Genomic DNA, 24,073 nt, shown 5'->3' on the forward strand with positions numbered 1-24,073 from the left:
TATTAAAATATTATGAAAAAAAAGCCTTAAATACATCCTTCCAAAAATTAAGAATATTTGCTGCCTTTATCATCAGTAAATCCCTTGCAGAGTACTATTTTGCTGGTTATTTTTATAAATAATTGATTGGATGAAATATCAAGCACCAACTGCATTACATAGCAGAGACTGTCAGTGCTTACCAAACAGCTGTTTTCTATATCCCTGCCTTCTTTGTAATTAGGCTAGGGCTGTAGGCCCAAGTTCTTGGCAAAGCAATGAAGATGGAAGTATGTCTCTTTCAGATCTGGTCCTTGATATCCAACATTATATGCCAGTCTGCTCTTTCCCCGATTTACAACCTTGGGGGCCATGTGTTCCAGAGAGCATAAACATGGTGGAACACTGCCCAACCGACACTGAGCGTTTCATGAGCAAGAATTAAACTTTTGTACTGAGCCACACCAACTCAGTGGTTTTTATTTGTAGCATGGCCTATTCTATTCTAATACTCTGTGCAGGGAGCCAAGTTAGATAGGGTTGAAACTACAACCCAAAATTCCTACCCTCCTGAGAAAGAAGTTTTAGGATTTGGGCCTTAGAGTCCATTCATGCCAATGAAGTGATGTGCTGTTTGTTTCATTAGTATTCTGTTTCTCATTAACAAATATTATGTGCTTACTGTGCAGTAAGCATACTACGTACAAATATTCCTGAATCTAAAATATATGAACATTGTGGATCTTTCTGTATCACTGGCACTACAGTAACTCCTGAGACCTCTGAAATCAGTTATTTGCAAATGTTAAAAATTTTAAAATCTTAACCAGTCAAGTGAAAGTTTTTATATAAATTGATTTAATCAACAGTCCACTCCACTCCAAATTTACATCCTGCCTGAAAATAAACTGTATTTAGTAAAAGGACGAGAATAACCTATTTCATTATCCTTATCTGTATGGCCCGAAGCTTTGTAAATGCTTTTTCTATTAGATAATAATACATGTTCTTATGGGCAGAAAATCTTATACTGCTTTGCAGGTCAATATTTTGACTGTAAAAAATAAAACCAAAACAAGGATATATTAATTACATGTTACTTTCCATAGGAAACAAAGCAAAGACGAACTGGAATGGAAACCTAGCCAGGTCAGTTATGGAACAGATATGTGGTCCTGGGGCAGAATAATCAGTCCAAGTTTTATTAACAGCCTGAATGACTGAATAGCATTTACCACTGTTACTACAATTTAGCTTTATGGAACTGGCCTTCCATTCAACTCAGGAGATTCTCAGTGGAAGCGAGTGTGCTTAGATGCCTTTCAATCTCCACTGACTAGAATGTAGAAATAAGTCTTGACATTCAGCAGATACTTCATAAATGCTTGTCAAGATTGAAAAAAATTAAGGACAACATAGGAAAAAGTATACTTACTAGACTGCCGTGACCCGTATTTACTTTAAATCCAATCTAAAAGAGCATGATTTACATTAGGCAACATACTTGGGAGATTTTTACAACAGGGCAATCACATGCTAACTTATAGGGTCCCAGGAGTACACGTTGCAAAACCTCTCCTGGCACCCTGGGTGCTTTCAAATGCTCCCCCAGTGAAGGTCAAGTCTGGATTCCAGGGCGCTCCCCCTCTCATCATGCACCATGGAATGTGCTTTCCCACAAAAACCATGTTATCACAAGTCTATGAACAAGTCTGGTAAGGTAAGGTAGGTAATACGGAACTCTAAGTAACAATAGTATTTTAATTATACCATCAGGAAAACAATGTGCCATGGATTGTTCTGTAAATCTAACCATTTAATACACTGCTTCTACAAGAATATACCTATTTATTAAGTTAAACTTTAATCTTAATTTTCTGGCATGATTGTTCTATTAATTTTTTCATCATAAATTGAAGATAACAATTTAAGAGTAGGAAATAAAATTTTTCTCTTAAGTTTTGTTTTGCCAGTTTTATGCTCTAAAAATTCAAAAGGGATGTGCAATGTAAAAACAAATCTGAGGTACAAAATATTTCAGATTTACATATTGATAAACAAGAACACGTAAGAATATCAGGCCTTTCAAGCTGAAGCACACTGTAGTACCACCGTCTAATGGCTAAACGTCAGACAGCAGCACAGCTGTATTACTAATACATTGCAAATACCTAGAAAGGGAAACAAAACTCTAGGAGTTTTATGTATGGAGTCAGACAGGAGTTTTTCAACATGGAAACCACTTCCACATCCTGGGACGTTTAGTGTGACTAGGAATCACTTTGGAGTTGGAATGTACAGTAAAGCAAAACTGACACTGTTAGATAAAACACAACTTCTAGCAGATCTATGCTGACTTTTATCAAAAGTACCATGAACCTGCCTTTCATTTTACTGCTTCTTTCACACCTTAGATTTCAAGGTAAGTCTCAAGAAATTTTTCCTCCAATATGAAAATTCAACCAAATTTGAGATACACAACAAAAAATATACTATTTTGTAAAAATCCATTGTCATGGATTTTCAATATTGGCAATATTCCCTGAAGTAGGAGATTTACTTTAAAAATTAGAATGCTTGTTTCTGGCAAAGTATATCAGAGAAACCCCTGAAAAAAAAATCACTATTTAAAATTTCTTGATCATTTGTCTTTGATCACATTATTGCTCAATAGCAAAAGAATTATATCCCAGCTGTTTCTTTCTTTGGAATATGGTATTGTCTCTGAAATGTGTCACTTCTAATATTGTAAATGGTAAAGGTGTGACCATGTATTAAGCTGAAGGTAGTGAGTGACTAATTTGGTTTTGTTCAAAAGCCAGATTTTGAGACTATAAATATGGTTCCTTTCTCATAAGTAGTTACATTATCTTATAAGATACTCAATGATATAACTATTAATGCTGAAAAATGGCTGTTGTTACTCAACTCCAAAGAGTTATACTATATATATACAGTGAATGGATGACAAAAATACTTTTTTTTAAAGACATGACAAATTTAAATGGAATAGTCACATAGGGTGAGTATATGTGAACTGATAGGAAATAGGCCTAACCTACAATACCTACCACGGACTGGATCTATGCAGGCTTCTACGTACAGGGACAGTAGGGTTAGGCACTTAAAAGCTTTTTGACAAAAATCCTGGAAAGAGCCTTGGTCAACACATATTATTATTACTATCAATAATAACAATATACATGAAGAAACATGCAACCAGTTCTGAAAATGAAATGACACAACTTTGTCCAGAGTATATCTGGATTGTCAATCCAATGCTTCTTTCTACATTATCAGATTCCATTAGCTGGTGCAGCTGTTATAATACTGGTACCCATCTGGGTAAAAAAGAAATAAATGTGTATCACTATCAGACATCTTAAATACCTTAATATCTTCTACCATCCAAATATCTTAAGCCAATATTCTTAAATTGCTTTATTCAAAGGTACTTTTGTTGTCTTACCTCTATTATCTTACAGTCAATAGTCCTTTGAAAAATTGTAATATCCTACATATATAAAAAAATCTAATGCGGTAGAAATCCTGAAAATGTAATGTTAGTAATGCTAATTATCTAAAGAACTCAGCTTCATGGAATAGCTTTCGAGTTTATTTATTGCTCAGATGGGTTCAAAAAATTCTTAAACATCATGTGGCAAAGGCTCTAATACATCTGTAAACAGAACACCACTAATAAAAATTTTATTGGCATGAAATACTATAATTATGCATGTGTAAAATTTTTAAATCTTAAAGCCTCTTAACATAATCATGTATATCTATATACAAAACATACATAAATTTCACTTTATTTAAAACATATGAAAGAGGAAATTTCAAATCACACTAAACATAATAAATATAGAACTTGCTTTGTTAAAAATCTACAGTATACATTCAAGTAAAGGCTAAACTTTCAATGCCAACTATATATGGGACAAAATTAAAACATTTACAATAATCAGTTTCCTAAAAGTGCTATTTTTAATACCTATAACAGGAAACTCCTTCTAGTGCTTTTGCTTCCATCCAAACATCTATACATTCCTTTATTCACAGAACCAGATGCTTCTGTTACTAAAAATACATATCCAAAGCTTTTATATCCTTTTAAATAGATTTAACATTTTAGCTCTTTGGGGAAGGAACAGGAAGTCCAAACAAACAACTCGGACCATCTTAAATTATTAGAGGTGATTGACTTTATGACACACCCTGTTTCAATTTAGATGTGAAATTTGATGAACATGAAATAAAAAAAATTCTAGTCCACATGTCTAAGGTAAGTCATCTTTTTCTACATGAGAACTGGTGTAGGTCCAGGAGCATCCACTATAGCAACCTTCCTGTGACCCAGGTCTCGATGCCACGCTCCATTTCTGATTTGCGCTTTCTCTTCCAATCTGATTTGGTTTGGTCTCCTCAGGAGCTGTATTCAGCACATTGACTGAACTGTCGGGGAAAGAAAGGTAGATCTTAACACTCCTCTCCTCCTCCTTTCAAACTCTGGATCTGCCTCAATGTCTAAAGGCTGACTGATCCCTTGCCCCACCCCATACTAAGTAAATTTTGAGGACACACTAAGTATTTTAAAATGGCCTCATTTATCACTTTTATCTTATCTAGCCATCCATTTATTTATCTGTTTAGTCTATTTTAAAGCCCCCTTGCTGCCCAACTAAGGCCCCAGAGAACATGTGGGTTTTGAAAGCTAATGTTCCCCATATTCCCATCTTTCTGCCACAATTTTCTAGTCTCTTTACGGTTTCTTTCAGTACTCGTCCATTTGCTCATGTATGCTTTCATCTACTCATCTGTTCACCCACACAGATATATTGAAATGAGTGCCTACAAAAGTGGTTAAGAGTCCAGACCCTGAAGTCAGATGGTTTATATCCATACCTCAGCTGGACCACTTCCTATGTCACTTTTGGTAAGTTAAATCTCCCTAGTTACATGACTCCTCAGTTTCATCCTCAGAGGCCCGTATCTGTGAGTAGCTTAATTAAATTTCTTTAAGCTCCAAAAGTTTCTATGCCACTGATGTTATATAGTGCAGCCCTCAGAATACAAGAAACAGAAAAGTATTTTTATAATCCATTTATGTTTACACATATTTTTATTTTCATAGCCTGTTACTAAAGGTTTACACTGAACCAAGTACTGTTTTAAGGGCTTTACATACGAGGTCTGACAAGTAAGTTCGCGAACTCATCATAGAAAAAGTGCTACATACCTCATTGCTGAATATCACTATGGTCACCTTTTAAATACTCCTCTTGGGAAGCTATGCACTGATGCCAGTGTCTAGTCCACCCTTCAAAGCAATTTTGGAACTCTTTTTTCTGGAATGGCCATCAGAGCTATCGTCATATTACCCTTGATGTCCTGAATGTCATCAAAATGTCTTCCTTTCAGTATTTCCTTTATCTTCAGGTAAAGAAAGATGTCATTGGGGCCAGATCAGGTGAATAAGGAGGGTATTCCAATACAGCTATTTGTTTACTGGCTAAAAACTCCCTCACAGACAGTGCCGTGTGAGCTGGTGCATTGTCATGATACAAGAGCCATGAATTGTTAGCAAAAAGTTCTGGTCGTTTTCGTCCACATTTTTCATGCAGCCTTTTCAGCACTTCCAAATAGCAAACTTGGTTAACTGTCCAGTTGGTACAAATTCATAATGAACAATCCCTCTGATATCAAAAAAGGTTAGCAACATTGTTGCAACAAGTTCACGAACTTAATTGTCAGACCTCATATAATGACACTTAATTTCACAACACCCTATGATTAATGTAGGTAGTAAATGTTGGATTTTTTATTAAACACAAAACTATGTCTTAAAAAAATGTATGTCAAATATTTCATAACGAGAATTATGAAAAAAGCTACAAATTTCAAATATGTAAAAATAATTGAGGAAACTCTTTTAGATACAAAATGCATTATTTGTAAATGATAACTAGAAGTTGTGTCTAAATTTATATACTTAGTTCTCATTGGTCAAATTTGGGTGTTTCAATAATATTCCATGTAAAAAAATACTCTGAACTTACATTATTCTTTTTATTGTTAAATAAACTTTCACTTCCTATATTCAACCCATCAGTCAACCTACTGACTTGTAACTGCACAATATATCCTAAATCTAAGCACTTCTATCTTCATGTTATGACCCTAGTCCAAATTACCATCATCTCTCACCTCAGCTCCACTAAAGCCGCCTCCTAAACTGGGTCTCCTGGGTTGTATTTCTGACGCCTACAATCTGTTTCCCACATAATAACAGAGTAATCTTTTTAAACCTTAGGTTTTTATTCTCTCCCATTTTAAATCTCCAATGCTTTTCCATTGCCCTTAGAACAATAGCTGATCTATAAAGACAAACTAAAATGTTTTACACATTTACTCTCAAGTGTATATGTGTGTGGGGGACAGCAGAATGGGTTTATATGTGAACAATAAATAATGTCATGAGCTGATAACTGCTGAAGCTGGGTGATGGGTACACAGGGGTTCCTGACCTTATCTCCTCTACGTTTGTATATGTTTGAACTTTTACATAATAGAGTTTTAACCCAATCTACTCACCCAGGGCCTTAAAGGATGTGACCCTCTGCCCACTTCCCATCCTCACATCACACCTCTTGGTCTCGCTCACTAATTGCACTCACTGTACACAAAACACACCACTGTGCCCACCTTGGAGCCCTATGCTTGCCCGGAGGGCTCTTTCCTCAGCTCTTCTTTGCCCTCATTGTTTACTTCAAGTCCCAATCCTTTTGAAAGTCAACTATAAATCAGAGTGTCTTGCCCTTTTTAAAAGTTTCGTATTTTTAAAATTCTTCTGTTTAACACTTATTGATCCAGGGGCTAGCTGGCTTCTTTAGCCTTTACTCCACACCTGTCTCTCGCTACCATAGGCCAAGTGTGCTTCAGGCCTGACTCCTGCTTTTGAAGGTGTCTGCCAAAGTGATGGGCCCTCACGCCCCTGTCTCCCACGTAAATTAATAGGAAAGAGATCACCAGCTCGCTTTCTAGTGTACCGCTTTGCTCTTTTCTACTCCTCTGCATCACACTAGGAATGTTCTGTCTATCTGCTTAGTTCAAAATTAATCTTGGAATAGGCTCTGAGGTAGAGAATCAACATTATACCTTAGAAAATGATTTAACAACTTGAGACCGAGGAAAATGTTAAAATGCAGCAGTTCCTAGCAATACATGGAGTGCTTAGGGCGGGGAGCAACTGACATCTGTGGGCACAGACCCTCCTTCCCAGTCAGGGTGAGGAGGCTTTCCTCAGTTCTTTGCCCTTCGACACCAATAAAACGGGCAAACCAAAAGAAGTTTTAAAATATGTTCTCTATAAAAACCATCCAAACAATATCTTCCTATTTAATCAAATTTAAGTACTTAAAATATGAAGTGATTCCTGTAAATGAAACTGTATTTTCACTTACATTTTAGATGCAAAATAAAACGAATCATATTATTTAGCTCCCAGAAGACAGGGACCAGATCTACCTGTTCACTACTGTACTGACAGCACTTAACAGCTGTCTGTATCTATTGGATACCCAATAAATATTTGCAGAATGAATGAATCAATCTCCTAAATTCCTGTCCAACACCGCTACTGTTGCTAACACTATAGACATGCCAACTTTTCCTCAGCAATGCAACTCTCGCAATGTTACAGTGACATGAGAAGATGAGCACTACCTATGTTCAGATACACAGGAACGTGGCTGGCAAAAGTCTGAAGTAGAAGGAGAAGCAGGAAGAGATTTAGCAAGTTTAGAGGTGCAAACTGGAGACCCGTTAGACATGGTGTGGGGCTTCTTTTGTCGTGGCCTTGAATGCACTGTGGGATTGTCCTGATCAGAATCTGTTAAAAAAAAAAAAAGGAAGGTAAAAGGGTAGTCCATATGGTGAAGTATTAAATACATGACAGTAATTAATTAGGATGAATCATTTATAGTTCTGAATAGGAGTGAGACAGAATAAATTAATTTCAATAAACACTCTAGCTCTATGACTCCAGGCTATCTCACCTTGCAATCTTTGTTATGCAGATTCCACAAACATTTAGAAGGATCTAGTTTTAAAAAATGTCTGTTTTGTGAACGTTTAAGAATTTGACATTATTACACTCATGAAAAAGTTGTCTTTGGTATGCATAGTCCTGCTATCATTTCCATTTTGACTGCAATAAATAAAATTATTAAAGTTGATTTTTAGTTCCAATTAGAAAGCTCCTACTGGTGCTCCCCAAAGTTTTATATTAATGATTTACAGTATTTTATTTACATGCATTTTCAGATTATAGAGTTTAGAGAGTACTCACTTCCTGAGAAGGCACTGAAAAGTCTCCCATTTTCGGAGTTCTGGTGATCAAAGGTCGTCATATTTAAAAACTGCTGCTTTAACCAACTGGCTCTTTCTTCTTCAAATGCCTTTCTCTACCATAACAAGCAAACCAAAGAAATACTGATTAATATTTCAACATTCACATAGTTGCCACTTCACATGACTTTTCTAGCTATTTGTGTTTGCCTTCTGGCTATCATACATATTTCTTAAGTCAAATGAATTAACCTAGAAAACTAAGAAACATTTCACTTAAGAAAATTATGTTTAAAAATAAAAATTTACCTATTTCACCTATAGACCAACTAATCACTATTTTTTTTCACATCAATTTTGAATAAATTTAAACGGACAGTGCGAAAAAAAAATATTAGAGTAACTTTTAAATATACAGGATATTAGCATAACTTTTGAACATACAGAACCTTATAAATGTATAATTACAGACAAAAGAAGAAGACTACACTGTAAATCAATCACCTGAAAAAACGGAGATATGGCTTTATCAAGCATTGCTGTCATCCTCCAAAAATCTACCATTATTAGCAGCCTCCATTAAACCACAAGAGGGCATATGTCAAAACACCCTCCTACGAACAGCTGATGAATCCTAAATTCTTCCCCACCACTCAGTTCTCATCCTTCTTTCCAGTCCTTCACTGGTGTCCCCAAGTGACCAGAGGCAGACAGATTCTGAGAGTGGTATGCAAAGTAGCAAGAGTCTCTCTTAGAGTAGGGAGGAGGTATGGGCTCAGAAACAGAAGTAATCCCATAAGACAGAAAATGCTGGTGCGAATTGTTTTTGTTTCCTGAGGAAGATAGCTATTGATGAAACAGACTTTCAAAAACTGTCGAGAAAGTCCATGTCAGCTATTTAAAATAACCAACATATAGTCTTTCATTCATAAATATTATTACAAAATCATGCATCACCAGACATTTGAAGAAAACTAATAGCATAAGAGAAAAAAGGCCAAGATAAACCATGGATAAGAGTTCAATATAGAAGAAATCTTTTTTAAAAAATTGTAACACAAATTATCCAACAGATTTATGGACCTCTGTAAAACATAATGCTATTCAATGAAAAGCAAAAAATAAGGACATTAAAAAACTTGAAAGATAAATTCTGAAATAAAAACTCAGTAGATGAAGTGAATAATAAAACTGACCTTGCTGAGTACCAGGTCAATGATGCACAAGATCAAGGTGAGAGAATATCCTCAAATTCAGAACACAAAGTCCATCTATAGATACAGTCAGAAGGTCATTTGTCTAACAGAAGTTCCATATGTGAGAGAAGTCAAGGAGGAAAAAATACAGAATAGAAGAAAATATCCCTAAACTGAAGAAATATAGTACCTTCAGGCTAAAAGGAGCTACCTAGACATGTTCTGGTAAAATTTTGGAACATTAAGAATATAAAATTCCAAAAGCTTCCATAGAGAGGGGACAAAACAAAACATAGGGTATCTATAATGTAATGTATTATTATATTATCGTCAGGATTCTCATTAGCAAAACCAAAACCAGAAAAAAATAGAATAACTCTTTCAAAGTTTCAAGGAAAAAAGTTAGAACCTAAATTCTATATGCAGCCACACAAGTATGAATACATTTTTGTATATTCCAGAATTAAAAATGTTTTTCACTCACACCCTGCTTAGGAAAAAATTAATAAGATAGTATAGCATATTGAAAAAGGAACCTAAGAAAGAGGATAACATGAGATATAAGAACCATGGCAGCATAAAGGAAGCTATAAAGAAAGTCAAAGAATTCACTACATCAGGGGTGTCCAAACTGCAGCCCATGGGCCAACTGTGGTCCGCAATCCATTTTTTATTGGCCCATAGCAAATTCCAAAAATATATTTAGTTTACTTAAATAAACCAGGTGAGGCAATACATACTTCACCTCGAGTGAGTGGCCCGGCTGTTTGTGTATTTTACCACATATGGCCCTTGGTAAAAAAACGTTGAAAAAAGTTTGGACACCCCCGCACTACATAGTGATACATGGAAGGTTCTCTTCCAGGTGGCAAAGTCTTAATAATATAGAATATTATCTATGTGTCCAAACATATTAGTTGGTTATAAAATGAATAATATTTACATAATCATGATGTTACCAATGTTCTTTCCTGGTTTTTAATTATTAAGTCTCAACCTTACAGGAAATACTTACACCCGGATTTTATCACAGGACCAAATATTAAATGAGGTAACAGTTGACACTGAAACATAATATCACAGACAAAAACTGGGAAGCACAGGGGCAAGAGAAGTGGAACAGTGTAAGTAGGAGAATGTCTTCCTCTTTCAGTGCCAGGATAAACTGATACTGTCTGAGGCTGAGCAAACATGAAGTAAAAGCATTAAACCTTTTCTTCAAGTAAAAACAGCAACAGCCAGAAGAAACAATTTAAAAGAAACAGTTTAAAAATGTTAATAATATTATGAAGGAATCAGGTGTAGATGAGGAACAGTGCAGATGGTAGACGTAAGGACATTAAATGCCTTATTTTTCATAGTGAGGAATCAATGGTGTCAAGAAAAAAAGGTTGAAATATATTAAAGTTAAAATAGTACTTCCCAGAAGTACAAAGAGAAACTTGTGACAATGGTTAGCCCTGAGGAATGACACTGGTGATGGAGGGGAAAGGAGGAAATTTTCTCCCTCTATAGCTTTTTGTATGGGTTGAGTTCTTTTTTTAATCCATGTGCTGACAATATTCTATAATTTTTGAAAGGGAAATACGTGGTAATACATTGCTAAGTAAAAAAGCAAGCTGTACCAGTGTATAGACAACAATCTAATTAAACTGTTAAGGCATATACATCCCTGAGTGAGAGACTGGAGAGAGGGAGAGCTTTATTTTTTAACTGTATTTCTTTTTTGTTTGTTTTAATCCATAAACTTGGTTGTACTGTCTTCTGACACTACACCTACTGACAACGGAGAGATAGATGACAGATGCCCAGGAGATCTCTTGGGTAAAGCTAAACACTCAACACTAGAAAGCTAATCCCAAAGGAATAATAAATGCTTAGTTGTTTTGTTTTGTTTTTTAATTTTCAAGTCCCAAATCTGATAAAGGCAAAAAGATATCTTTCTATAGTTCATGTCCTCAGCATCCCTTACATTTCAAGTTATTTCTGAGATAATTGGTAAAATAACTTTAGAAAAATAAAACAGATAGCAAAGAAACACAGAACTTAGGTGCATTCTACTGAGGCCTCCCCACAATTCACACAAATTTTACAAGGAAAGCTAATTGTTTAAAATACCTCCATTCCCAGGCGAATGGCAGCTTCTGTAAAGCTTCGTCTTTCTTTCTCAAAATTCTTTTTTTGCTCTTTAAATAGGGACCACTCTTCTTTGAGGCGTTCCTTTTCTTCCAACAAATAACAGTCCCGTAGGAGGGAAGTGGTATCGTCATCACATGCAGTAGCGAGCTGCTGCTATTAGATTTTAAAACACAGTAAGTTCCAGAAGGTCCCTGCAACACTCCAATAAATTGACATGAAACAAGGGAAGGAAGGTCAAACTTTAGGGGATGGACAGAAATTATGAAGAATCAGAAAATCGACTGAGGAGTCTCATTTCCCAAATGCTTCTACTCTAATTGACAAAGCACTGACTAAAGAATGGTATGCAATCTATCTGTTAGCAAGCAGAGAACTTCATTTAGATCAGAAAAATGTCAAATACCAATTTGTACTTCCCAATCCTTTCACCTTTCTCACCCATCTCCTCAACCTCCCTCCCATCCTGCAACCATCAGTTTGCTCTGTGTCTATGTGTCTATTTCTGTTTTGTTTGTTCATTTATTCTGTTCTTTAGATTCCACATGCAAGTGAGGTCACATGGTATTTGTCTTAATCAGTACAAATTGGTCGTTACAAAATAGTCATGGGGATGTGAAATACAGTGTGGGGACTATAGTCACTAATATTGTAATTATGTACAGTGTCAGACGGAAACTAGATTTATCTGGGGGGGGTCACTTCATAAATTGTATGAATGTCTAACCACTACGCTATACACCTTCAACTAATATAAAATAATACTGAATGTCAATTATAATTTAAAAAATATATAGTCATGAGATGTAAAATACAGCATAGGGAATGTAGTCAGTGGTATGTAATAGCTGTGTACGGTGTCAGAAGGGTAGTGGACGTGGAGTGGCTATCACTTTGTAAGGAGCGTAAATGTCTAATCACTATGTTGTTTTGTACACCTGAAAGTAATAATAATTAAAGAAAGAAAAATGTCAAATACTACAGATTTTATGAAATAAAGGAATGAAAAGCTAGTAAGATTCAGTAACATTCTGGTCCCTCTCAGGAGACAATCGTTTTAAAAGGTAACTCACATTTACCTGTAAAAGTTGCTGCTGAGTTTTAATCATTTCTTTACACTGCTGAATTTCTAACTCAAGTTTTTCAGTTTCCTGTTCATGGTCTTGTCGTGAGATTACATCTTCATCATTAAAACCTTCTAGGTGTACCTTTGAAACTAACACAAAACCCGTAATTTGACATAAGCTTTACAGTCACCATCTAGTTTATGGTGTTTTTTGGACATATATTTAAAAATCAAGGTTCTCAGAACTTTTCTCTGTCTGGAATCTCATAGGTTTTCTAAAAGGTAGTTATTTCCTTTGCCCTTTAAAAAATTCATAAGCTATAATAAAATTAAATTTCTATTACTTTTAACACTTGAAAACTTTAAAAAAGCAAAGCAATTATATGGAGCTCATGACAACTGTAAATTGGTCCTCTTTCTGGATTAAATGATACCCTTACAAATTGAGCTCTATTGTCAACATTTAATTTGTAATCCACATTTATTCAAGATTATATCCTAATTTAAAATAGAACCTATATTCACAGAAGAGAAAAATAATTAACATTCATAAACTATCCTCTTTTGACACTTCCTCAAAAATCAATGCAGTGCTACATTCTTGCTCTCTGGTATTAAACTCAACAAACGTGACATCTGAACATATCTGCTACTTACTAATAGGCAAGATGACTGAAATCAATAAAATCTTATATAAATTAATTTGGGCACTATAATAATTTTTATTATTGCTCTTTATTACTGAAAACAATTGGCACTGAGTTTGTTAATTTTGACAATTTAGAATAATTTTTTAAAAAAACAGACTTCATTTACTGAGCAGAAACTTAATTTTCTTGATATAAAAGCATATAAAGTTTGACAAATGTAAAATATTAAGGGTATGTTCATCAATGCAGATCTATCTATACTATCTATAATAACAGGAACATCTATCTAAAATAATACACAGTTAAGTGAAAAAAACAGTGCAGAAAAAAATACGTAATATTCAATTGTGGGGGCAGAGCCCCAGAAAGCAGTTTCCAGGCTCTCGGCCTCACATAGACAGGTGCTGGCTCGGGTAGTAAATGACCATCAACTGTGATTGCATGGCCATCAGCTGTGGCTAGTTGGCCATCAGCTGTAACCATTGAGCCATTGGCCACTAATATAACTGCTGTGGCTACGCTAGAGGAAGAGAGAAAAGAATGGGGGCTAGCAAGAAGATGGCGGCTGGGCTGGCAAGTGTGGATGGCGGTTTGCGGACAGTGTGGATCCAGCCTCCAGTGAGAGTATAGTGCCGCCAGAGAGAATATAGTGGTATGACTCCCCCATCTATGGCTCCGTGGGTGTTCCTTTTAGGCCTCACCATATCCTGCGTTCTTATGTGGGGAGCGGGAGCAGAGACCCCGCAGGCCTCCCTGCATGACAAATGGCGCAGCGAGCAGGGTCTCCCGCACGACATCAATTTTTGTTTTTTTATATATTTTTAAATAAATATTTTAAAAACACAAAAGGAAAAATCTGAAAAGATATGCATTAAACTGTTACATGTTACCTATAGGGAATAGAGACCTGAATATTCTACTTTTATGTACTTCCTAATTGATGCAAAAACACTGAACATCTATTATTTTGAAAATAATTTAAAAATGGATTATTAGGAACCTAGGAATATGCACATATCTAGAAATAATAAGCACAAGGTTCATATTGATACGATCTTATGGTGTTTTTTGATTACCGAGATTTAGTACGAGACTCCGTTCACTTGCCCAGTAGAATACAGCACTCAGAGCAGATGGATCTAGTTATCCTCTCTCCAGAGAAAGATTCACTCTGAGACCCAGCCGTACTTTCTCAGTGAGATTCCCTATCATTTCAAGTTATCTGTGAGATCACTGGTAAAACATTTTCCTGGTTCCATCAAGATCAATACTGGTGAAATAAAGATCACTGGTTCAAAGCTCATGTCTAGAATTGGGCAGAGTCTTGCTTTTCAAACAACCAAACCCAGCTAAAGTTACTTCAAGTCTGAGCCCATAACATGGCTTTTTAAGTGACTGAAAATTAAGTTTACCAAGTGTCACAACTCACTTTGCATGCATTTAGGCAGCAGTTACCTTGATTATCAAGTTTTTCTACATGACTTTTCAAAATTCTCCACTGTTTTCTGATGCTGTTTGTAAGCTGCTCTCTCACAGTTTCACAGGAAAGGTCCCACATACTCTCTCTATTCAGTTCCCCGGCATCTTCTTCAAAATCAGAGATAACCTACAAGGATGAAAAGGAAAGACCAGTATCTTAAAATGGCTTTAGATACTTAGGAAGTAGTAATCAGATTGATTGTCAGATACTTATCAAAATCATTTCTGTGCTGCATCTTAAACATATATAACCCAGTACTTAACATAAATATCTTGAGAAAAGGCAATTAATATTGGAGGTAAAAGTTCCTCTATTCAGGTCTCTTCAAATGTGAATTTGAATCAAAATACAGTGAGTCAGCAACAAGAGTCATGGAGTTGTGTGAGGAAGTTATTCACTACCTGTCTCATGTTAGATACTTTAATATGTTAATTAATCCTCAAATCATGTTACAATGTGGGGAAACTCAGGCTTAGAGAATTAGAGTACCTTGCCCAATGTCACACAGCCAAGAGGTAGAATTGAGACGAAGTTAGATCAACTTGTCTCCAATCTTAGGCTGCTTAAATAAACCTGTGAAATAATCTCTAAAGTAAAAGCAACTGTTAGTCGTATTTTTCTCATATAATTTTTAAAAACAAAACTGGAGATTATTTTTCTGGTATTCTACCAAGACATTAAATCGTAGGAAAATGTAGCAAACTTAATTATTGACATAAGATCATATAGAATCAAAGGAGGAAAAAGAATATAGGAAACAATACTAAAATGAGTATCCCAATAATCTGCATCTACATAAAGTGGTCTTAACTGAGTCTAAAGAACTATGTCAATAGTCTGAGGTCAGCGACAGGCTAGCAGATGTCAAGGTCTCCCAGGCGGAGCAGGTATGGAAAGGCCCAGCGTGTGGCTCACTGTGACTCTGGTCACAGCCAATCAATCTCTAGAGCTATTTGCCAGTAACTCTTCCAAGGAGCTACACCCTCTCTTCTATATATTTTAAGAATTTTACAAATCCATTATTTTAAAAAAAAAAAAATGAAGAAAACTGCTGTACTTTTCCAGACTAAATGAAACTCTAAAACCACACAATGAAAAAATTCATTTGGCTTGGATTTTGAGTATATATTTTGGCTACAATTAAGCAAGCAAAATAATAAATGAAACTAGGATGCTACCTGGCTATTCCAAGGTTATATCTTATTCCTCTTGCTGTAATGCACCAAAAATTTTTTTAAGAGGAAAACACGGTTGAATTACATAAATTTTAAGAGAAAAAGTATCTAGAAAACCAGATCTCTTAAAAACAGAAAATATACTTAAGAGACTGTTTCTCCAAGCCTAAACATCTGAATTATGAAGAATTATCCTACCCACTGGCTGAGTAATGGAGGAGTGAGGGGATTTAATTATCTGGGAAAGAGCTCCATGATTTACTGCCTACTTTTGCTGACTAAAAGCTGGTAATGAGGGTAAGTAAAGTTGGGCCAAAAACTAAAGAAACCACAAGAGTAATAGAAACTATGCTAACCCTGGGGAGGTGTTAGTGAATGTTAAGAAATGACCAGAAGTGACAAACTTTGAGAGAAAAGATTAACTGAATATAAGACATCAAGCAGGCTCCAAATTGTAGAATTTAAAAGAACATTCAGGTGATTTTTTTTTTTTTTTTTCCTTTTAAGAAGAGGGAAAAAAAGGTCAGAGGTGGGATGGGCTTATCAGTTGGACTGAAATGTGATATTCCAAAACACAGGTTTCCCCCGCTATGTGAAAATAGAGCGTTCCTATGAAACCTTTCATTAGGCTGAAATGGCATCAAGTGAAGAATCAATTACCATTAATTTAAAAATAAAAATCCTCTTCGGATTTCTTTTGGTCAGCAAAAACAGGCTAGGTCTTTCATAAAAGTGAAATGACGTGATGCAAACATTCAAAAAGCAGGGGACACCGTAATCCTCAAATATAGGTTTAAAAAAAACAAGTTCTGGTAATTAGCATTTTCCATCAACATTGTTATTTTCAGATTTTAGTCACAAATGTGAAGTTCCCTGAATCCACAATTTAAACTTGTATGTAAAGCAATTAAGTTAGAAGAACTTTTCACCATTATGTGCCTTGTTTTTTCAGACCTTTGCTCATATTATTCCCCCTTTGTCAAATGCTTTCCCCATGCTTTCTCCGTAATTGTTGTTTTATACATTGTACCACCCTATTACAGCTCTATAATAATTATAAAAGTAATTGTTACTTCTCTACACACATTATTCCCAAAAGGAGCTTCTTGAGGAATGCAATGGACTGAATGTTGTGTTCCCTCAAAAGTCCTATGTTGAAATCCTAACCCCCAATGTGATGATGTACTAGGAGGTGAGACCCTGGGGAGGTGATTAAGTCACGAGTGCAGCCCGCAGGAACAGGATGAGTGCCCTACAGGACGAGCTCTCTTTCCGTCATGGAAGAACACAAGAAGAGGCCCTCACGAGCCACCGAATCTGCTCGCACCCTCATTTTAGACTTCCAGGCTCCAGAACTACAAGAAATAAATTTCTGTTGTTTATAAACCACCCAGTCTATGGTATTTTGTTATAGCAGCCCAAACAAAGACAAGGGGGAAAGTCAAAATATTTTTAGCTTTTTCTTTCCAGGGACTAAAAAGAACATAACATACACTCAATAAATTTATGGACCGAATGATTATTTGGTTCTTAAAGTTAACAAAAGTTTCACTTTCTGAAATGTAGAGCCTGCTAAGTACAAAATGCTTAAAATACTTAAAGAATATTCAGCACAGCGGTTAACAGCATGAACTCTGGAGTAAGACACACTTGGATTCAAATCCTCGTGCTGTCGTGTGATTCTGGGCCAGCTACTGGGCCTCAGGTGCCTTCATCTATAAGATGGGGATAATTATAGTATCAAAAGCATCAAATGAAAATAAGAATAAAATGACACGCTTATGAAAGTGCTTATCATAGTTTGTGGCACACAACTATGTGGCACTTCTGCGGCACACAAGTCCTCAGAAAGTCACCGCCCTCATTTCCCAGGGCATGTCTGGTGGTCCCAGTGACTGGGGGTAGCAGAGCAGGGAGTATCCTTCCCAAAATATCAGTAGTGTCCCCACTGAGGAGGCCTAGCTAGTGTTTCAATTGTTCTAATTCGCAATCTGAAGACTGTATTAGAGAGGAAAGAGCCACTTACAGTTCCTGTACTATCATCTGCTCTTTCTCTAGGTTTCTGGTTTTGGGGAGAAAGAAGAGAAATCATTTCCTTTTTCATTTGCTGAAGAACCTTCTTAAGTTCAGCATTTTCCATTAGGATTTGTTTCTGACGATATTCATAATCATTCAAGAGAATTTTATACATTTCATCTTCATTCCTGAGAAAGAAACTGTCAGTATGAAAAATGCAGTCTAGAAAGAAAAGTCTGATTAAATTTATCAGTTTAAATTGGACCTTACCTGGCTTCACTTTTACCAGTCCTCCAAGAGCCTCTTTTTCCATCAGCTCTCCCCACATAATTTAAAACTTCCATGGCTACAAACATGAACACACAAATTCTTACCATATATGTTTAAGTGTTTAAAAACCTAATATACTATATAACACATCATGGACATAAGTCAACCTGGTATATAGATTAGGATTTGGGCTCAAAAAGCCCAGAGTTCAAGTTAGAGTTCCACCATCTATAAGCACTGAGATCTTGGCAAGTTATTTAATTTCTAAACCTGTTTCTTCATTGATATAGTGGTAATAACGAAAGTATCTACCAAAGAGTTGTGAAGAGCAAAAGAAATGTTAAAGCACTTAACACAGTAAGTACCTAATACATGTTATTTTGTTAACATTATTAATTTTATCATCCAGGGCTGGCAAACTGAGACCTGTGGACCTGCTGCCTGACTTTGTAAATAAAGTCTTATTAGAACACAGCCACGTCTTTTGTTTCTATATTTTCTACAGCTACTTTTGCACTACAATGGCAGGGATGAATAGCTGTGACAAGAGACCACAGACCCCCTACAAATCCAAAAATATTTACTCTTTGGACTTGTACAGAAAAAGTTTGCCAAACCCTGTATGTCATCATCAAAAGGAGTCAAGGGCACCCACAGTATTAATGCCTGTTTTGCCCCAGGTGGAGATGGAAGCAGTTGGCAGAGGAAAGAAATAAAAATGGGAATAAGATGTTGTAATTACAGAGCAGATTAAAATCATTATGAAACAATCACTTCCAAATGGGTTTGGACCAGGAAAACAGCCACACTCCCCAGAAAATAAGGGCTCTGTTACCAGAGTATAATTTTAAATAAATTTCTCTAATTAGGTGATACATTTTATACTTCTAACATTACATCCTTAAATATTATTTCTTCATGAATGAACACAAGGTTAACCAACCTTAAATACCAATGAGTTTAAGATCTATTAACACAGAATACCTAAAGATTTTCAACCTTGTCTTAATTGCTTATTACGCTTTCATTTTTCAATAAAATGTTGGAATAACTGCAGCATCCCTGCTGTACAGAATGACAGTGGTGCAGTCAACACTGAACTGCTTGCTGGTAGCGGGCAGAGCCCACCATGTGAGAGCCTGAACATCTGCTCCTCAGCGGCTGTATGCAAGTTCAAGCTGTTTAGGAAAGCCAGTTTAGGGGACTGACTGTATACTGTGGGTTATAGGATAGACTATCATCCACTTGGAAACCACACTTCAATAAATAAATGCACAAGTTTCCCATTCCCTGAATCTTATTAGGCCAGGAAAACTATCTTGTGTAGCTCTACTGTTGTGTGTAAGTGGATCTACTTCTTAATCTAAATCTACATCTACGCTATTTACTTGAAATTATGCACTGATTTGGATGAAACGCTCGTTGTAAGTTAATTTTCAAAAGAATGCTAGAAAAAAAGTATCTCTTAGACACAAATATAAGCATAACTTTCATAATCCATCCTTTTGACTAGCTGCTTCACAAATGCACAGCTAAACTTATTTAAAGGAACTCAGACATAAATGATTGGTCTGATGAATAATTTTCTGGAGTTAACTCTAAAATCATACTTCTACCGATACTCAGAAACTGGCCCTCATTTTTAACATTATCAGTTCTTTGCTATGGAAGATTAGAGTGTCTGCTGGCTTAGTTTTTCTCTATGGATTACTCTTATACCTGTCATGTTAACAAACAAAAAAACCGCAATTCTTATAAGCAACTAATAAGCAAAGCAAGATTACTATTTTTCACTAACCAATTGTCTCAATTTCTAATTTATATGACTGTATACCAAAAACAATTGTACAAAGCATAAAAATAACACTTCAGGAGTTACATTCATTTTACGTTTATTTTTTAGCATAATGTTAGCTTATTTATTATTCCCTTTGCTCTATCTTAGCCAGCTGCTTCTTACCTATTTTTTTATCCTTCTTGTTCATAACAAGTTGATGCAGACGTTCTTTTAGTTTATTATATTCACGCTCTTTTCTCTTCATATCATGATTATATTGAGTAGCTCGACTTGCAATGATATTTTGTAATTTTTGTACCTGAAAAAAGAATTTCTATCAAATGGGTCCCTTTAAGATTGATACACCCAGTTAAAATTCACAAATTCAAAAGAGAAAAGTCCTATCATTCACCTTCCCATATATAGTTTTAAATAATTCTAGGATTATTCTTCCTTCTCCATACCCACTGGAAATCACTCTTTAAAAATATCATTTAAATGAATTACATCATTTTTATTTTTTAATTCTGAAATTTCCACTGTTGCCAATTTTCTAAATTATCTTCTGTGTCTTTCACCCTACATACAGACTCTTGATTATTGAGAAGCCAGAAGCTCTTATGGAGTACCATATTTCCCCGAAAATAAGACTGGGTCTTATATTAATTTTTGCTCCAAAAGACACATTAGGGCTGATTTTCAGGGGATGCCTTATTTTTTCATGTACAACAATGTACATTTATTCAAATATAGTCATGTCACCTTTTTCTGGAATATTGTCATAAATGTGTCCATCTGGCTGACGATCTTAATTGGGGCTTATTTTCGGGGAAACACGGTATTAAAGTGATTAAAGCTTCATCTGAAACAAGTAGAATTCACCTGATCATTTGTAGTTACTTCGTTATAGGACTGACTTGAATCACTTTATTCTTTATCAATCTGTGACCAGGCAAATTAGCCAGGTTCATTTTTCTCTGATCATACAACAGTTCTCAAATTGAATAAGTACCAACAGCAGACAGAACCTAGTTCAAACATATGCTGAGTATGTACTACATGCAAGGCACAATTGGTCAATGTTTATTTATACTACGGTTTCTCAGGCAGCCCTTGATAGGAAGTATGTTCTATTCTATACAGACAGCTTTAATGTCTGCTAGAGCTGATCATGTTTAACTTAATCCTTACTAAAGATAAACTATATTCAAACCACTTAAGTGTAATCAACAGATCGAGTCAAAATTTTATGAGAAATAACTCAAGGAAATGGATAAGCAACCTTGTGGTTTAGTTAAGATACTTCATTAACCGCTTTCTATACACTACTAAATAACCAAATACGTATGGTAGAACAAATCTGCCTAAATCACCACACGGTCCTTAAAGAAATAGGCTCCCCTAAAAGTCTTTTTAAAACAACATATACAACACTGAAAATAAGCATTATATTTTTACATTCATCACATGATCAAGGATCAAATTGCAGAGCAATAAAAACATAATGGTTTCATCTTATATAAATTAAAAAATAATAATTTCTAACGCACTAACTCTATAAGTCCAAATATTAACTACTAAAGCAGAAATGAGATCAGAATTATGTCTTTAGCCAAAGAAATGAGATTTTTAACGTGAGTTGTTGTTTTAAACAATAAGTCTTTTGCTCATTTAGTCAATTAATTGCTTGACTGGATGAACAATGTCAATATTTAAGATAGTGCAGGAAGATGCATGACAGCTATTAAGCACAGGTACAGGAGAAAATAAAAGATCTGCATATAAAGCACCCTTGTGCTGAGAAAAAGTGACAGTGCATGTGCATCCAAAATGGATTGTCCAGGACACTGGCTGTCATGAGCTATGGACTAATATACTAAGCCACATGGATCCACTTGGGGGAGGGGACTGTGTGTGTGTGTGTGTGGAGGGGGTTCCTGACCTCTCAGTTAAATGTGATACAATACTGTACACAGAGGTCCACCATATCAATTTGACACAGAACGAGTAAGTTGTTCTTTCTTGTTTTAAAGTGAAGTGGCTCTTATGGGCACCTCAAATTATTTTTTAAAAATTACTTAAACTTTATCTGCAATAGCTGACAACATACCTCATCTTTCTCATTTTTCAATAACTGATGCAAATTCCTGTTCTTGCATTGTAACTGTCTGTCTCTTTCCTGAAGCCCAATCATTTCTCTCCTGGAGGTTTCCAGTTGTTCCTAAAACATTCACATGCAATTTTGATTAAAGTTAACACAAGATTCAGAGCAAGTGAATTCTTAAAAAATTAGGGAAAACAAGTTACACATACAAGTTAGCTAAAACTGAAGTTTAGAGGTACACAAAATGTTCTTTTTAAAGCACTTATAAAGCTCTATACTATAAAGTTACACTATTTATATTTAAATACCAAATTTTAATTTACATATAACCTTTTTTATGTACATACAAAAGAGCCTCAAAGTGGATTCCTTGAAAGGTTCTTCACTTATACCAGTGATGTTGCCACTGAACATTCAAACATTTCTTTTTAATAGTTTTTAATCCTTCTATAGCACACTCTTGAAGAAAGAGCCAAAAGTGATTCGAAGCTAAGTCTGAGGAGACTAGAGAACAAGGCAAGCGGAACACTTCAGGTCAGAAAAGGTGGGACTACAGCAGGAAACCAGTTCTCCCTTGCACGTGGTGAACTCAGAAAAGTTTTCCCAGAGAGGAAGGGTAGCATTGCTGGAATCAGTACGGGATACAATGCTCACTTTCAATTAATTCCACACACTTCCAGAGGAACTGTGCCAAGTTCTGCATGAAGCGACTGGGCTATTTTTAAATCGTCTCTAAAATATAAAAGCCACTCAAGTTATGACTACAAACGACAATTTACACAATCTCTGTAACAATGGCTCTGAAGAAGACACAGAAATTTAGGACTATAACTTGGACAACTCTAAGGTTGTGAAGAATTTGGGGCACCCTCTCCTTTGGCGCGTGTAGAACTTCCTATCGTGCCAGACCATTTTGCGCAGATGAACTTAAAGGCCAGTTGATATGTCCTATAAATGTCAAACCAGAGATCCACTGAGTCACTATCAACACTTTACTGATCTCATCGTCCCTGCAAATCTCTACGACCCCTCCTACATTTCCTATCTCCGTGAACCATACCACCATCCTCAGTCATCGGAGACCTGAGTGGTACCTTACATTCATGACTCTTATTTCTCAAATTCAATTTTTCATAAAAATCTACACATTCTACCTCCTAAGGTTTCTTCATATCTCACTCTTACTATCTCCATTGGCACTGCCTGAGCTCAAGTCCAAAACCTCCCCGGCCTGGGTGACTGCTAAGGCCTGCTAACATCTGTCCTTTTCACCAGGCTTTCTAAGGCCCCTACTTCCATCCAAAATATAAATCTGTACCTTCCCCTATAATTTCTCCACTCTATTGCCAGATTGATATTTACATGATGTCTTCCTCCTGTTTACGTTTCCCGATGACTCTGGGTTTCTGCACAATGTCTTTTGTATCACCTGGGGTCTGGGTCCCAGCCTTACCACTCACCACTCATCAGGTATCATATACTTCAGCCCCTATAGAGCCATTTGCTGTTCCCTGAAAGTAAAATGCTCTCTCTGTGAAGGCTTTCCTTTACCTCCCACACCAAGAACAATTAGTGAAGCTAATAATTATGGGTTGATGTGTCTCTTTCCACTGACTACAATCTCCTTGCAAGCAGGGACTGGGTTTCATTCGTCTTTGAAATCCAGTGCCTAGTACATAAATATACTCAACAAATTTTGTTCAACAAATTGAATGAATCATATGCTAGATCCAGAAACTCTTCAAGGATGGATCAGCAACTTTTCCAATTGAACACACATTTCTGTTCACAGTTCTGTTCACCCCAAATACCTGATTTTGGCCCAGGTCAAATCCCAAATTCGAAGATATCATGGAAAATACTCTATTCTCT

At 35.9% G+C, this 24,073-nt stretch overlaps 1 protein-coding gene across 4 annotated transcripts in view; it reads right to left on the reverse strand.

Annotated features, from left to right (window-relative positions):
- Nucleotides 1-3,405: 3,405 nt before the first annotated feature.
- SSX2IP (SSX family member 2 interacting protein) overlaps nt 3,406-24,073 on the reverse strand; it is a 50,754-nt gene continuing 30,086 nt past the window's right edge. For 3 of the 4 annotated variants that reach the window (XM_074335061.1, XM_074335060.1, XM_019710195.2), the window contains 10 exons: nt 22,208-22,318; nt 20,281-20,416; nt 18,321-18,396; nt 18,061-18,238; nt 14,835-14,985; nt 12,743-12,879; nt 11,646-11,819; nt 8,333-8,447; nt 7,708-7,873; nt 3,406-4,437 (listed from right to left, as the gene is read on the reverse strand). In XM_074335061.1, coding sequence (XP_074191162.1) covers nt 4,263-4,437; nt 7,708-7,873; nt 8,333-8,447; nt 11,646-11,819; nt 12,743-12,879; nt 14,835-14,985; nt 18,061-18,238; nt 18,321-18,396; nt 20,281-20,416; nt 22,208-22,318 — 1,419 coding nt within the window. In that variant the 3' untranslated portion in view covers nt 3,406-4,262. The remainder of the gene's footprint in view (nt 4,438-7,707; nt 7,874-8,332; nt 8,448-11,645; nt 11,820-12,742; nt 12,880-14,834; nt 14,986-18,060; nt 18,239-18,320; nt 18,397-20,280; nt 20,417-22,207; nt 22,319-24,073) is intronic. The other variant, XM_019710196.2, reaches the window with a different exon arrangement.

Source organism: Rhinolophus sinicus, linkage group LG06 (assembly GCF_036562045.2).
Source record: "Rhinolophus sinicus isolate RSC01 linkage group LG06, ASM3656204v1, whole genome shotgun sequence".
Lineage (NCBI taxonomy): Eukaryota > Metazoa > Chordata > Mammalia > Chiroptera > Rhinolophidae > Rhinolophus > Rhinolophus sinicus.